General features: G+C 40.9%; 1 protein-coding gene across 1 annotated transcript in view; it reads right to left on the bottom strand.

Moving 5' to 3' along the window:
* Window positions 1–250: 250 nt before the first annotated feature.
* Window positions 251–16,915, bottom strand: part of LOC126234590 (cholinesterase 1-like) — a 117,426-nt gene continuing 100,761 nt past the window's right edge. The window contains exons 9-11 of the mRNA XM_049943305.1: window positions 10,882–11,014; window positions 6,319–6,451; window positions 251–904 (exon numbers count right to left, since the gene is read on the bottom strand). Of these exons, the coding sequence (XP_049799262.1) occupies window positions 736–904; window positions 6,319–6,451; window positions 10,882–11,014 (435 nt within the window). The 3' untranslated portion in view covers window positions 251–735. The remainder of the gene's footprint in view (window positions 905–6,318; window positions 6,452–10,881; window positions 11,015–16,915) is intronic.

Raw genomic sequence — 16,915 nt, forward strand, 5'->3', positions numbered from 1 at the left:
AGTCCGTAAGAGTTTACACGATGCGGGAAAGCAGAGTAGCATCACTGATCAACAGAAGCTGTGAGCTGGAGCGTCACGTGTGTTCACATGGCCCAGCTGCTGAGAACACTTCTCGACAAAAGCACGTACCCGTGTCCGAATCTCCGTGTCGCATACAATTTCGTTTCACCTCACTTCCAACTATAAAGTGAAATATTCATCTGACAGATTCACTTCAAGATAAACTTTTGTAACCATGTATTAGAAACAATTCTTTGAAGAGATTCTTTATTTTACTTTTTAAGGCTTTACAATAGAACCCTTCTCGATATTTACACATAATAAATGTCTCATTACATCAAGGAAATACATGCTGCGTCATGTGACAGGTGTGTAATAATAAATACTCTATTTATCCAAGAACATGACAACAGATCCCGCTAACTGAAAAACGTTAGCTGTTTATTGGAGTTTTTAGACACCGGACAATAAGACAGTGATCAAACCATTATTTCTTTGAAACTGTGGGAGTAAAATAAGAAAACAAGCAAATTGTTCTATACAAAACAGTAAGGATGTTTTATCACGATATTCATGATTACGGCTATAACACAATGCAAACAAAAAGTGTTAGCTTCAGCAAATTTTGTTATTAGTTTAAATACTTTCGTGGTTACTGCCGTATTAACATGAGCATCAACATTCAAATACTGCTAGTCAAAAATGTGCGTTGCAGTCTCCCTGTATTTGTAAATACTATGTATGACGGAGAGGTGGAAGCACTTGGTGCCAAAAATCCATGCGCTCTTCGTCAAGCGAGCTGTCCAACTTGAGCTCAGTGTCTATGTCCAAGTAATACTGGTCTGACTCCGTGTATGGCTTCCACGTCGTTGTAAGCTGCATTGTCGTAATAGGCGTTGGATCTCTGTAACAGAAGTACAGCGTTTGTCACCTAAAATGCTATAAGCATGAGATTTGTCACACATTGACTGAAGTAGGAGTGTGTGGACTTCCCACTTAATCAAACACACGAAAGAACTAGAATATTTCATGGAGTAATTAACTGTTGTAACTGATTGTGATGATGTATTGATCTTCACGAGTGCCAGTGTGAAGGATAATATTCACAAAATATAGGAACACGTAAGTTTTTTTTTAGAGCCGAAGTCTAAACAGATAATTACACGTTTTGTGTCCATAACTGAATAGATCACACGTTAAAAATAGTGATCCATATAAAAAATACAGGGTAGAGGGTTAAATATAACATTATTTGGCTTCACCAGTGCCATTATATTTCTCTCGTTTGGATGGAGGAGTTTGTGAGTGCCAGATTACCTGCTGGCTGAAGTTAATGAACGCGGAATAATTCGGCAAGAGAAAGTGTGCACTGAGCTTACATACACGGAATACAATCGCTGTGGAAGTCATGATGCAGACTTTTAATAAGTACGACAGGCACTGGTGTTTGGTGGAAAAAGTTGAGGATAAGGCAGATTTTTGCACGGAGATACTGCAAGTGGTAAATCCTGAGAAGAAACGATTTTTAATGTACTAAATGACTCATACCTCTACAGAGAGGCCATATCGCTGACTTTCACAAAAATAAGTGTGGGATAAAGGCACTCAGCTACTTGCCATGAACAAAACGAAACATTATGAGTATAGTAAAACAGCTACTTGTGACTTAGAAGGGTTTAACAGCGCGATACGTGTTTTCAGTTATTGACGGTTTCTGACATTCCCTCTGGAGAATCCCCATATAGACGTTGTATGTTTTCACAGACAGAGAAACTTTACTTCTTGGCAGTGCCATACTGGACAAAGTTCGGAAACTAGTAAGATACATGAAGAACAGCTCCATTATGTAAATACTAGTATTTCACTTCTAAAGCCGCTGAGGTACGTAATAGCTACTTCATTTATACAGTTATCACAATATCTACATCCACATCATCTTCGATAGATATACCAGGAATAAGAAGTCGCTGTTTCATAAATATGTGTTCATTCTCGAACGACATCTACATCTTTGTACTGTGATTTGTTCCAAAGGTACAGTTTATTGCACAGTATATTAAGGTTTATTTGGTTACATTTGAATGCGGAGAATGGGTAGAAAGATGTCTTGACTTCTTTTTATGTGCTATTATTACTCTAATTTTATTTTTTCGATCTCTAAGACATCGATTCTTAGTGGGCTGTGGATTTTCACAGGTGCTGTCTGAAAGTCAGCTTTTCGAACTCTCTTGGTACAGATATACAACGAATAATTATGGTCTTTCTCCAATGGTCTGCCAGCTGAGACTTCTCAGCATATCTGTTATATATTGCTGCAAGTCGAAACAAGCCTCTGACCATTAGCGCCTCCCTTGCTCGAATGCACTCTATGTCTACTGTCAGTTTCATACTGTATGAGCACCTGCTGCACAATTATATTTCAAACAATCCTTCATGGAGACAAACTGCAGTTTCTCAGAAACCTATAAATACATCGAAGCCTGGAAGTCGCTTTTCGAACAATTAAGCCTACTGATCGCTCCATATCGTATCTCGTACCTCGAAAGCGTTTGTAGGAAATAACAAAGTGATAGGGACTCAGTCATGTATTCAAAGGCTGTTATATCTGAAGGAACAGGCACTGCGACGACTACAGCTGCTACGAAATACATGAAATGTATTCACAGTTGCGAATAAGGACATACTTCAACTTTCTTATGAAATGACGACATTGAAAATTTGTGCCGGGCTGGGACTCGAATCCAGATTTTCCGCTTGTCTCTAGCGATGGCCTCAATCACTTCAGCTATCCGTGCACGCTTCATGGGGAGACCCAAAACTTCCATATATCGTCGTCCATGTGTCTGCAACTTGCACTCGTACGCTCATTATGCATATTCCCGTACGAGGGAGACACATTAGTGGAAATTCGTATTCCCAGTGTCAGCAGATAAATACAATATTGGTTGCAGTGCATGTAAGTCCGAAGGAACAATCGCTGCTGTGACTCCAGCTGTGTGCGACTGATCCCGGCGGAGGTTCGAGTCCTCCCTCGGGCATGGATGTGTGTGTTTGTCCTTAGGATAATTTAGGTTAAGTATTGTGTAAGCTTAGGGACTGATGACCTTAGCAGTTAAGTCCCATAATATTTCACACACATTTGAACTTTTTTTTTTTTTTACTCCAGCTGTCATCAAGAACACGAAAGGTATTTGCAGTTGTGAATAAGGACAATCTTCAGCTGTACAATGAAATGATGAGACTGGAAATTTGTGTCGGTCTTGGACACTGGAAATTTGTGGCACCAGGAGTTGCCTTAACCACTTCGGCTACCCGAGCACGTTTCTCAGCCAGACGCAAACATCCATATCTCGTCACCCATGTGTCTACAGCCTGCACACGTGGATTCATTATGTATATTCCCGTACAGGAGCGACATTTTAATTCATAGTCGCTTTTATCGGTATCAGAAATGAATGCATGGCAATATCGAATTTCTCCTCCAATACTGGACAAGCGACTTTCAATTAAAATGTCTCCCCCGTACAGGAATGTACATAATGAATGTTTGGGGGCAACTTGTAGAAACATGGGCGACGACACATGGAAGCCTGGGCCTGGCCGTAAAGTAAGCACAGGCAGCTGAAGTAGAAAGCGACTACTCGTGACAAGTGGGAAATCCGAGTTCGAGTTCGGGTTCAGCACAAACTTTTAGTGACGTCATTCCATTATACAGCTGAAGTCTGTGCATATCCGCAACTGCGAATACATTTCCTCCATCACTACTTGTTCACAGTCTTTGAACCTGCGTGGTGTTCTTCCTGTTTGAAACCAGATATTACTGCAAATTTTTGAGTAAATATTTCTCGCCGTTACATCATCTGTATAATGTCTCAGATTACAAATATTCGCTGAATCATCACTGAGTAGTATGAATAATAATGACGCTATCACACTTACCTGTTAATCACGGGATCTTACTTCTGTGTTTGTAAATTACGCTTCATCCAGAATAGTCTGTTGTATTTCGAAGGCAGTCTGTGCATAGCGCGAACAACGTCTGATACCGTTCTATATCTATTTATGGGTGCTTCTGAAAGGGAGCCTTTACGGAAGGGAAGCAAGAACAATGGTTCTCGAAAACTGGCATCTTTGCATACATCACGTTTTATTTCTCATTGTAACGCACGGTGTGCAAAGCCGCCTAGGTGTTGCAGCCCTTTCCCATTACGGTAGTCGATTGAGCCATTTTCCGGCGGCCGGGTGAAAGGGATATTTTCGGCCTGAGGAGGAAGGGCTGGATTTTTCCTTCTAAACAGTTGCTTTTTCATGGAGAATAATTTCCCCTTCACATCCGTTGAAGAAAGCGCTCTAAGCGTCCTGTTAGACTGCAGCATCTTTCAGGATCGCTGGAAGCAAGAGCAGGGGAATGACCACTGACAATTCAGATGGTTCAAATGGCTCTGAGCACTATGGGACTTAACATCTGAGGTCATCAGTCCCCTAGACTTAGAACTACTTAAACCTAAATAACCTAAGGACATCACACACAGCCATGCCCGAGGCAGGAATCGAACCTCCGACAGCAGCAGCTGCGCGGTTCCGGACTGAAGCGCCTAGAACCGATCGGTTACAACGGCTGGCACTGAAAATTCCTTCTTTTGCTTCTGTTTTCTGATTTTCTGAAAGAATTATACCGGGCGATCAGAAACAACCTGAAAGGATTGTAAGAGTGTTGCAGAGAAATAATTGTTAAGGAAAAAATTGTTACGTTACGCCATTTCCGAGTTAAAGAATAAAGTTAAAGTTAGTCAGTCAGGCCTTCGCGCAAAAATTCAAGCTGCCCTCCAGAATGATTGGTGTCCGTTTTTTTCATACAATTGATGATAGCGCGCGAGAATGCTCGGTATTTTCCTCGGGTTCGATCCTTACTCCCGTCCCATGTCCAGATTTTGTATTGCTCTCTTGTTCGGTTTTAGGGAACCAAACGAAAAACAGGTATTGCGACCCCTCTCTGGCGGTCCCCCTGTATTTGAGAGCGCAATTGCCAGAATGGCTGACTTCAGTGCTAATTAGCTCGGAAACGGCGCAGCGTGTAGGACTTTTTTCTTAATAATCATTTCCGATCACGAAAAGTTGATGTCGGCATTCAGGGGTGCTAAGACTTGGGCGGAATTTGTGTCTTAGAGTGGTTATCAGTTCGGAGTCTTGGAGTCATTGATCCTTCGTGATCAACGGAAGTACGTTTTCCGTATGGAAAACAGACAACACATTCGATACCGTGCATGGGGGTCGATTACCGCTTAGGCTTTTTCTGTTGTTCTCTGTGTGTGTTGCGGAGCAGTAAGTTAAGAGTTCAGAAGAAAAGTGTAGCCAGTAGTTATCTGTATAGTACGGGTTTAGCGAACGAGACAGCCTTCCCTTCGGTTAATTCTGGTCAATAAATATCACTGTTTTCTGGGCATATCGGAGAGCGACGTTTTTGAATGAGCTTCCTCCCTCTTGATTTTGAACTGTGTTCTCGTCTGGTAGCTGGTGTAATTATGAACAGCAAGCGCTAATAGGCAGTTGAACGTCGCTCACTGAACTATTAGCAATGAATCTTTCCCATCCATTGGTCGGATCTAGGAATCTTACCTACAATTAGTTAGGTAGCAACACGGCTTTTAATTATTGACGTGGAGTTGGGAGAAGAATAAACCAGTTGCATTGGTTAATGCGAGGCCGGCGACCGTTCTTTAATTATTTTCAATAGTGTGGCTGTGACGTGGCACACGCCACGGAAGCTTCGAGAACGTAGTAAATGAATGATATTCCTTGGATCCTCTGAGATGTGGAAAGGTGTCAGACATGCTTTTTTAGTGGAATACAAGAGAATATATGAATGGAATGAATTATTTTAAAGCACTTATATGAATTATATGTGGAATAGTTTTGCGAATTTCCTAGAACGTAATAGCTCAGAGTTTGGTAATTTGCTCTGAAACTTCTCAAAATTACCTCCAGCATGTTTTGGAAAGTGGTTGAAAACAAATATACCTAGGTATCTGATGCCTTTTTATCCATTGTAATACCCTTACAGTTTTCACACAATTTGTATTTAGTCCTGGAATTACTTTCTTGAAGCAGTGACCGTTTACAGCACCGGTCGATTCGTAAGACTTGGAATTTTTTAGTTTCAGTATTTTTAAGAAAATGGCACTTTAAGACCTGATGAAATATTTAGAGCCATTAATGATGTTATCTCTTGAAAAGATAACCTTCTTGGAAATGGCAGGAGAATAGATTCTTTCTGGATACGGTATGTCACTGACAGTACATTACATAAATGCAACTTACCCATATTTAGCAAAATTTGTCCACATTCCAACCATTCGATCCCTCGTTTTACCTTCCTCAGAATCCCGATCCAAATTTTGTTTGCTTAAGGTCGTGCGGAAAAGATATTTCAGGTCTTCTCCATGCGCAACTCCTAGAGGGAATACAAAAGAAAGTTGGATTCTATTAATATATCAGTGTGCACTCATAAAGAGATATACGAGGTTGGGTCAAACGAAAACCTTAAATATTTTTTTAAATATTATTTATTGTGCAGAAGTGGTACAAAGCTGTATCACTTTTCAACATAATCTCCCCCATTATCAATGCAAGTCCTCCAGCTCTTACAAAGTGCATAAATTCCCTAAAAAAAAATTCTTTTGGTAGCCCGCGCAACCACTCATGCACCTCGTGGCTTACTTCTTCATCAGAACTGAACTTCTTTCCTCCCATTGCGTCTTTGAGTGGTTCAAAAATATGGAAATCATTTGGGGCAATGTCTGGTGAGTATGGTGGAAGAGGAAGACACTCAAAATGCAGGTCTGTGATTGTTGCAACTGTTGTACTAGGAGTGTGGGGCCTTGCATTGCCATGTTGCAAAAGGACACCTGCTGACAGCAATCCGCGTCGCTTTGATTTGACTGTAGGCCTCAGATGATTTTTAAGGAGATCTGTGTATGATTAACAGGTGACAGTGGTCCCTCTAGGCATGCAATGCTCCAAAATGATGCCTTTTTCGTCCCAAAAGAGAGCGTCATAACCTTCCCTCCTGATGGTTCTGTTCGAAACTTCTTTGGTATTGGTGATGAGGAATGGCGCCATTTATTGCTCACTCCCTTCGTTTCTGATTGGTGGAAGTGAACCCATGTTTCGTCCCCAGCAAAGATTCTTACAAGGAAGCCATCACCTTCTTGTTCAAAGCGCCGAAGAAGTTCTTCACAAGCATCAACATGTCGTTCTTTCATTTTAGGAGTCAGCTGCCGTGGCACCCATCTTTCAGACACTTTGTGAAACTGGAGCACATGATGCACAATGTGGTGTGCTGACACATGACTAATCTGTAAACATGCTGCAATGTCATTCAATGTAACTCTGCGGTTTTCCTTCACTGTGGCTTCAACTGCTGCAATTTTCTGTGGAGTCACAACTCATTGTGCCTGACCTGGACGAGGAGCATCTTCCACTGGAGTCACACCATTTGCGAACTTCCTACTCCATTCGTAGACTTGCTGCTGTGACAAATATGCATCACCGTACTGAACCTTCATTCGTCGATGAATTTCAATAGGTTTCACACCTTCACTACGCAAAAACCGAATAACAGAACGCTGTTCTTCCCTGGTGCAAGTCGTAAGTGGGGCGGCTATCTTTATACTGATACTGTGACGGTATGTGTGCATCTGCACTATGCTGCCACCTACAGGCCATTCTGCACGCTGTTTATAGCACGCTTACCAACTTACAGGATAAAGGCGCGAAATTTCGATTTGTCATTACAAATTTAAGGTTTTCATTTGACTCTGCCTCGTATATAACCTAAAATCTACTTAAATGCTACACAGCATTTACACACCAGAAACACAGGCTGATTTCGTTTATGTACTGTGACTTTCCATCCAGTTAGTTGATATATTCGTTATATTCTACACCAATGCGTCTATGTGGAAACTTCTCCGGGTATTTAAGAATGTATGTAGTTAGTAACTGTCTATCGTACTGAAATCGCACTTACACTCAACATATTTTGTGCAGAATTTGTTCCACAACTCGTAAGCACTCTTTTAAACTAATATTCGTTGAATACCAGTTTAGATCATTTGATCATCTTCAGGCAACACAAAATTATTTACACAAGCCTGCATAGTAACGTTCCTATTGTGCGTCAAATAAATTACTAGCCATTCTGCATCACTGCCTCACTAGTGAGCACCACGATGGGCTTTTCCGAATGCCGCGCTTCACAACCAGAGGGATCCTGCTATGAAATGAAATAGCGCTCGAGACCATCACTCCTGGTGGTCGGGCCGCATGTCGGACGACAGTCAGGTTGGTATCCCACCGCTGTCCGAGGCGTCTCCAGAAAAGTCTTATCTGGTTATAGTTGTTCTATTCGAAACAGGACTGAAAACAAGTCGTCTTCAGTCAGTGACATTCCAGGGCGAAGACGTGTCTGGAGCCACACCAGATGGCGGTGGGATACCAACCTGCCTGCCTCCCTCTATACGGCCAGACAACCAGGAGTGGTGATCTGGAGTGCCATTTCATTTCATAGAAAGATCCCTTTGGTCGTCATCCGCGGAACCCTTACAGCGGCATGTCGACGCTATTGTGCGTCGCATTTTGTTGTCCTTCATGCAAGCCACCCTGGGATTACATTTCAGCAAGATAATCCCAGCAGGCACATGGCGAGAGTTTTATTTCTTGTCTTCATGCTTGCCAAACCCAACATTCGCCAGCAAGGTCACTGCATCTCTCCCAAATTGAGAGAGTTGGGAGCATCATGGGCAGCGTCTTCCAGCCAGTTCGAATTTTGACGATTTAACGCATCAGTTGGACAAAATTTGGCATAGTATCCCTCAGGAGGATATCGAACAGGTCTGTCAGTCAATGCGAGCCGAATAAGTGCTTGCTTAAGGGCCGTATTACAAGCAACCATTCCAAAATACTCTGTTTGATTTTTTGCTGTGGCGCTAAAATAATATCTGTCAAGCGTTTTTCATTCAAAGATGCATTATTTGATAACGCCAGCTGATTAATGCTTCAATCACAGGATTCCGAGGAAGCTCATATTTCCTCTTCTTCAGAGGCTTCTTTTTGCACTGTACTTACTTCTTAATGTTGTTTGTGGGTAATTATAAATTCCATTTCGAGATTTCCATAGAGGAAGTAAGACACAAAAATATTTCGTATGTACACTTTTCCTTCTTACCCACTGCAGTTCTGTGTTCTATGTAACGGTTTTTAAATTAACTCTACCCCTCAAACAGTTTTGTTTCCTGTCGCAAAGCCCAACGCGTTACCTGGAGATATAAGGAAAGGATTTAGAATTCGCACAAATTTAAAAAAAAATTAAAAGCTACGTATACCACTCACTATTCGATTACCAAAACGGTGTCTGGAATGTAGACGGAGGTGAAAAGAAGTAATGGGATAGCGATATGCCCATATGTAGATGGCGGAAGTATCGTGTACAAATTTTCAACTTGCGCCATTGATATAATTCAATGCCTACTGGTAGCTAATAAATTTAGTTCATCTGTGTCTTAAAGTGTAATGGCTGCAGGATCAAAATGATGTCTAGGAAAGGACACTACCTATAAATAATTAAGCTGAAGACGGTCACTGATTCCTTCAGTGCAGACGGACACCAAGCTCGAACTCTTACCGGAATGGGCGAGATGTTGTGAGTAATGAGGCTAAGGAGCAGGGGTGCTATCAGTAATGTGCGGTATCAGTTGAGAATTTGGGTCTGACGGGAGGTGAACTAGGGTAGTCCGTGCGCTTCTGGTGACCACTTTGTCTGGAAGGCGCAGTGCTCAAACCACCTGCCCAGTGAACAGGAGACCCGATTTTCAACCCTGGTCCGGCACAAATTTTTAACTTGCCCCGTTCAGTGCACACTAATGTCTTTCACTCTTTCGTTACATAATCTTCCTTCGTTCTAACACACCACATAAAAGGTAAGTACAGAATCGGTATGGCAAACAGGCAAAATCGCCGTGAGCATTGAGGAACTCATCCCACCGACGCACCAGAGTGAAGATATGCGTTTGGCAGAACACCGCATTCAGCTGCGTGACGAAGTCCGGAAGTGCCTGCTACATGTCCTCGTCCGACAGGATTCGTCGACCCTCCAACGCCTTTTTAACAACCCGAAGGCATGATAATTGCATAGGGAGGGATCAGGACTACAGCGCACGTGCTCCAGTGTCCCACTTGAGTTGGTGCAGCTTCTGCGTTGCGGCGTTTGCGAAATGCGGACGTGCGCTATGATCAAGGAGCATCACCGTTTATTGAAGTTTTCGACACATGAATTCTTCATTCGCCGATGAGTGTCTACCGGAGTTTGTTTATCGGCAGCCAAGATAAGAATAACCAAACGTTGGTCCAGTTTGGACGCATTTGCTAATAACATCGTCATACTCGTAGTTCGCGTTTTCGCATTTACCGCAGGCACTCCAAAAGTCAAGAACGCAATACTAATTCCTTGGTTACATCGGAGTGGCTCTAAATTGCATATACGCTGCAGCAACGCCCTAGAGAAAACATTTTTTTAATCGCGCCTTATACTGTATGAGCCATCCTTTCAACATCATCGTACATAGTAAGAACCTGAGGCCAATTTGTATATAATCACTTCACAATGAGCATAGAGCTAGCGTGTTTCAGAAACTATTACTCTCTGTAACTGATACGTTTAACATTGAATCCTTTGTTTATAATTGTTTGTTTACATCCTGTGGATTCTAGCGTTTAGCTAATTATACGGACGAAATTTACCAATTTCGCCCATTGATAACGAAGGTGAATCACGTGTAAATAATTTGTAGTTGGTATTATTTGAAACTTTGTAGCTGATACTACCTGGTTCGTCTGGCACTGCGCTGTTGGGTCCTTTGAATGAGAACCGGTAATAGCGAACAGATTCATGGGATACCATAGCCATTATCCTAACTACAGTGTCCACTGGTTCTTCAAAAAACAGGTCCGACAGTAGCTGAAATTAAAATACAGAAATGAGAAAAATGGTTCAAATGGCTCTGAGCACTATGGGACTCAACATCTTAGGTCATAAGTCCCCTAGAACTTAGAACTACTTAAACCTAACTACATCACACACACCCATGCCCGAGGCAGGATTCGAACCTGCGACCGCAGCAGTCCCGCGGTTCCGGACAGGAATGAGAAAAACAATATAAATATTCGCTTTATCGTTTATATATTGATGTGTGAGACGACTGAGTTGATAAATAAAGATATTAAATGTTGTCAAAAAGAATTTGATGTGCATGAGACAGAACGTCACGTAAGAGGCATGCAACCGTATTATAAATTTGAAGTTTTTTGATTTACACCCTTTTTTACTCGTGATTTTCCATCTACGTCGGCCCCCACCTTTATTTTTACTTATTGAGATATCTATCATTCGTAAATAATGTATATATGATCATGTAAATCTAATCTAGACTACATTTTATTATCATTTTGTTAATGTATATGCATTTTGCAATGTTACATGTTTATCTGGACCTTGCCAACATTTTACCTTCGTTCAAATTTTGGCATACATAAACGCTAATGTGTCTTTACGTTTCGCAACACAGTTACATCTGCTGATTTATTTATGCTTCTTGTTCAAATGGTTCAAATGGCTCTGAGCACTATGGGACTCAACTTCTGAGGTCATTAGTCCCCTAGAACTTAGAACTAGTTAAACCTAACTAACCTAAGGACATCACAAACATCCATGCCCGAGGCAGGATTCGAACCTGCGACCGTAGCGGTCTTGCGGTTCCAGACAGCAGCGCCTTTAACCGCACGGCCACTTCGGCCGGCATGCTTCTTGTTACTCACTGTAAAAAAAAAAAAAGAAAAAAAAAGTATTCATTTCCGTTATAGTACATGTAAGAAATAAACATTTAATTGTGCACCTTTGCCTCCTGCTTTTCAAACGCTTAAATTTAGCTATATGTACTCTGTTTTACTAGATTAACATTTTTGAAATGTAATGCATAATGATTTTCAGTTTTAGGTAATATGACATGACTACTGTGCCTTCCGGCATCCTCCGGATTTCATTTTTATGTTCATTGTAGTCCTCTTGCTTTGGCTATTTGTAACGATACATTTTAATGTCATTGCTGTATTATTTCCTTATAATATCCATTTTTATATGTGCATTTGATCTGTGGAGCTACCTTTTGCTATAACCCACGCCACCATGTGACCATTTATGTTACCTTCCAAGTAACATCAAGTTAGTTTACTCAGTTTTATTCTGACATGGCTGAACATGAAGCCATAACGTGTGTATGAAGCCCCCTACCTCCTTTCAATCCTGTTCTTTTAAACTATTGTCAGTTTATTAATTTTTAACTAATTTAAATCGGCGTGCTACTCATGACGTTTGTCACCTTACTGCATATATAATGAAGATGAGTTTCCTCGCAACGCCTAAATAAAGATGATTTTCCGAACAGCAAGTGACTAAATTTTTCTCGTGCTACCATAACAGCAGTGTGTAAACAAAATAAAAATTCAAATGTTATGAGTACGTTTCGTGGAAAAAAGATCGAGTAAATTATTATGTGATGTTCTACAGCTAATGGGCTCGATTTACAGAAATTAGGTTATGCTGGAGACTAGTGAGACTTAATTTGGTGGAAATAGTGTAAACAAATGGCTCTGAGCACTTTGGGACTTAACATCTTAGGTCATCAGTCCCCTAGAACTTAGAACTAGTTAAACCTAACTAACCTAAGGACATCACACACATCCATGCCCGAGGCAGGATTCGAATCTGCGACCGTAGCAGTCGCGCGGTTGAAATAGTGTAAACGTCGATATAATGTGTGACAAGGCTGGTCCGGATGACGGATTGAAACAGTAAGAGTTAAGGCGTATATTACGTAATCGGATCACATTTTTGCTAATAATGGACGCGTTATGATGTGAATAAATTGTTGACAGTCAGAATTAAATAAGTACGTTCAAAACTACTTCGTCTGGCTTCCGCAAAATGGTAAAAGTTACTTTCTCTCACAAACATCCCAAAATAAGTTTACATCAGTTGGTCGTGTGTTTTGAAATAGAATGACTTTTTTCATTTGTATTCCCATTAAATTCACTTTCTCTCTTGCGTCAACCTCTGTCTCTCAGAATTTTAATCGCACTCAGTGTCCTAAATTATTTGTTGGACGTATTCAAAATGTTCAGATCAGTGTCTTGCCTCACAGTATCTACCATCTACAGCTCTGTCTGGCACCATGAAAGCTATCTCCTGATTCTTGATATATGTCCTGCGGAAAGCTTCATTTACTATCTAATCAGTGCACTCTGTTTTCAAGATCCTGCTTCTCAAACGTATCTCTTCTGAAACGTTTCGATTCTATTTTTTTCCCGGTCTTTCCACATTCCATGATTCACTTCTATACAGTGCTATGATCCAATATTCGTTTTCAGAAATTTGTTCATCAGATTAATGTCTATATTTGATACTAGAAAAATTATTTTTCCCATTAATGCCCTCTTTGCCTGTGCAAGTCTGATTCTTATCATCACCTTATTGCTCTCATTTAGTGGAATTTTCGTTTCAAGAGAGCAGGATTCCATAACTACATCAAACACTTTGTCCCCAACATAGATATTACGTTTATCTCTGTTGTCATTTCCGGCAACGGCCTTGCCGCAGTGGATACACCGGTTCCCGTGAGATCACCGAAATTAAGCGCTGTCGGGAGTGATCAGCACCTGGATGGGTGACTCGTGGCCTGAAGACGGAGTGATCTGTTGTTATTTCTGCTATTCCCTATTAGTTTCTCCATCTTTGGTTTACTTTCAATCCTCATTCTGGGAGCATTTCACTGTTCATTCTTTTCAACAGTTCTGTTTTCCCGATGATAGCAGTGTCATAGCGAATCATATCCTTTCACCCTGAATTTTAACTTCATTGCTCTACTTTCCCTTTATTTCCGTCATTATTCCACCAATGTACGAAGAAATCTTGTATCGCTGCATCGCCCACTTTTTATTCCTCTATGTTCTTGATCTTACATTCATATTTCTTGCTCTTGTTTCTTAGTATGTTGTATAGTACCTGTATTACTCTATGGCTTACATCTACTTTACTGACAATTTCAAACATTTTGTACCAGTTTTCGTTAATGACCACTTTTTCTAGGTCATCAGATCCTATGAATATGTCTCAATTTCCCATAAGCTGAGCGTTCGTTATCAGGCGCTACGTCAGAACTGACTGACTGGTATCTTTACCTTTCCTGAAGCCAAACTGATTGTCATTTAATAGATCCTCAATCTTCTTTTTCATTCTTCCAAACATTATTTTTGTCAGAAACTTAGTCGCTAATCTTACCGTGCCATAGTTCTTGAATATATTTGCCCTTGATGGTTTCAGGATCGCGTGGCTGTTGTTTCTCCTAAGGTCTGCTGGTATGTTTCTAGTGTCATAGAATCTAGACACCAAGAGTTGTTTGTTTACTCAAGGTTTTGGATACTCTGAAGATATATTATCGCCCTTGATGCCATATTTGATCGTAAATCCTCGAATGCTCTGTTAAACTCTGACTGTAATACTGGATCTTCTACATTTTCTAATCAGACTTCCATTTCATTCTTCTGTTACGTCATCAGACAGTTCCTCGTTGCTTTCTTCACTCGACTCTTTCTGTATGTCCACTCTTTCATCTGTGTCTAAAAGCAGAATTCATTTTGAACTTGTCATGTGACAGCTATGCTTTTGATTCCATCGATAGTTGACGTTTCCGCATGCTAAACCTGTCGTGCCTAAGACCATTTTTTCCGATTTCTCAACATTTTTCCTGCAATCATTTTACTTTAAATTTTCTTTGCTTCAAGTTAATATACTTTCTAACTGACTTAAAACGTTATATTCCTATCTTTCCCTGAATGTTTTTGTATTTCATTCTTTCGTTGATTAGCTGAAGTATTTCTTCTATTAGCCAAGATTTATTCGCAACTACCTTCCTTATATCAACATAGGAGCTTAAGAAAGTAAATTACACGTATCGTCCCACCATGAGACATTTCCACAGCTAGAGTAGCGCATTGTCAAAAAATATCACATGTTCTGGGATTCTTGCAGATACAGTGCTGCCGGGTAAGGATAAAGGTGTATCACAATGTGGGAGGGAAATAGCGTGACAACTGGAAACAACTTCAGAGTTTTAGCAAGCAGGACAGTACGATTCATGTGGGTATAACGTCTAAATCGCACATAGACTCACTCTGAAATTACGGCGATAGGTGGACCAAATGCAATGTTGCGTCTAGTTGTAATGAAATGGTACCGACAAAGTGATGGGCGATGCTAATCGGTAAGTCCAGATATTGCGCCATTTTATTTTCGTATTTTCGGCAGTCTGTAAGAACATCTTGGGGGAGGGGGTTGGAGGAGGGAGGGATGGGTGGGAAAAGGGGGAAGAGATGTTGACGTTCACACAGAGGTTCTCTAATGACTCCGTTACCAATCAGCGGATTTCTATTGTCAATCAACTGAATGATTGGCAGAGCATTGCGACCGTTGTGTACAGAGACTATGTGACTATAATGGAAAACTAGTGCCTTGTCTCTGTGTCACTTTGGAGTGTAGGGAGTGTAGGGCAGCATTCTATAAAAGTTACTTGGCCTGCCTTAATAATGTGTAACTTACATTTTGAAGTTCCATTGTGTATTTGTCTGTCGAGCTTCTGTATGTATTCTTTCCATATTGGAGAATGTTTTAGCTGAATTGCAGTATCTAAAACCTCACAGAACTTCAAATACATGATTTCTTAGTAATTTGTAGCCCACTTCTTTACGCGTTCTCTTAAACTTCAGCCTACTCTTCGTCATCACTAAATAATGTTGTACGCCTATTCCTTTTCCTGTGTTGTCCTTACAATCCAGTATCTAATTTTGCAATTTCTGTCTCACCATGATGTAATCAAGCTGATATCTCCACGTTTTCCAGGTATTTTCCCAGCATACCTCTTCCTCTCTGTTTATTTGCTATTAGTAACTGGAATTTACTGCAGAACTCAGTCGTTCCCCTCTCCCATTCTAACAAATGGGTCCTTTCCCTTCCACAGCGTTAGTCCCTCAGGATTAGTAGATTTTCTTTTCCATTTACACACTAACTTACCTATTGAGCATCCTCCTTCACTGTCTTTCTCTCCTCATACTCTGCCTGTGACATTGGCATCTATACCTGATCTATTGTTGCTTGAGTTAGTTTGCTGTGGATTCAGATAAGTATAATCCTGTCACTAAACCGCTTTCAACGATCCACTCTTTACCTGGCCATCTTATCCATTAGGAATACTATTCCATTTTCTGCTATTGTTAACATTATCCTATATTCATCTGGTCTGAAAGCTGCGTCTCTTTTCCGTTCTTTCAATTTCACTTCAGTGACGCCTAGACTGAAAATTTTTAGATTTTGTATTTTCTTTACCACATTCAGACTTTAGAAACTCCATGTCCCTCCTTGTAGAATATTAAGATTTCGTTGGCTATTACATATTTTCCTTGCACTGGAGGCCATGAACCTCTGCCCGTTGCTCCACCCTCTTTGCAAGGCCGTTGGCAGAATGCGGGTATCTTCTGTTACTGGACACCTTCCGCCGCTATTGCTGATTATTTTGTTTTTAATTAAGCAGTGTCTGGGACTAATACCTGATTCCAGGACGTTTTGATTGGTATTCAAAAACGCTATACCTAGGCTACTATTTTATATTGCCAAAGATTAGTAATCCAGAAGCTTAAAATCGGGTGGACGGCCGGCCATACATCTAGTTTGGCGAATATGCCTCTAACAACGTAGCTCCAACAATCTTCTCCTCGCCTGATACACTTTCTAGTGTTCGGAAGCATACTGTTA

This window comes from Schistocerca nitens, chromosome 2 (genome assembly GCF_023898315.1).
Source record: "Schistocerca nitens isolate TAMUIC-IGC-003100 chromosome 2, iqSchNite1.1, whole genome shotgun sequence".
In the NCBI taxonomy this organism is placed as follows: domain Eukaryota; kingdom Metazoa; phylum Arthropoda; class Insecta; order Orthoptera; family Acrididae; genus Schistocerca; species Schistocerca nitens.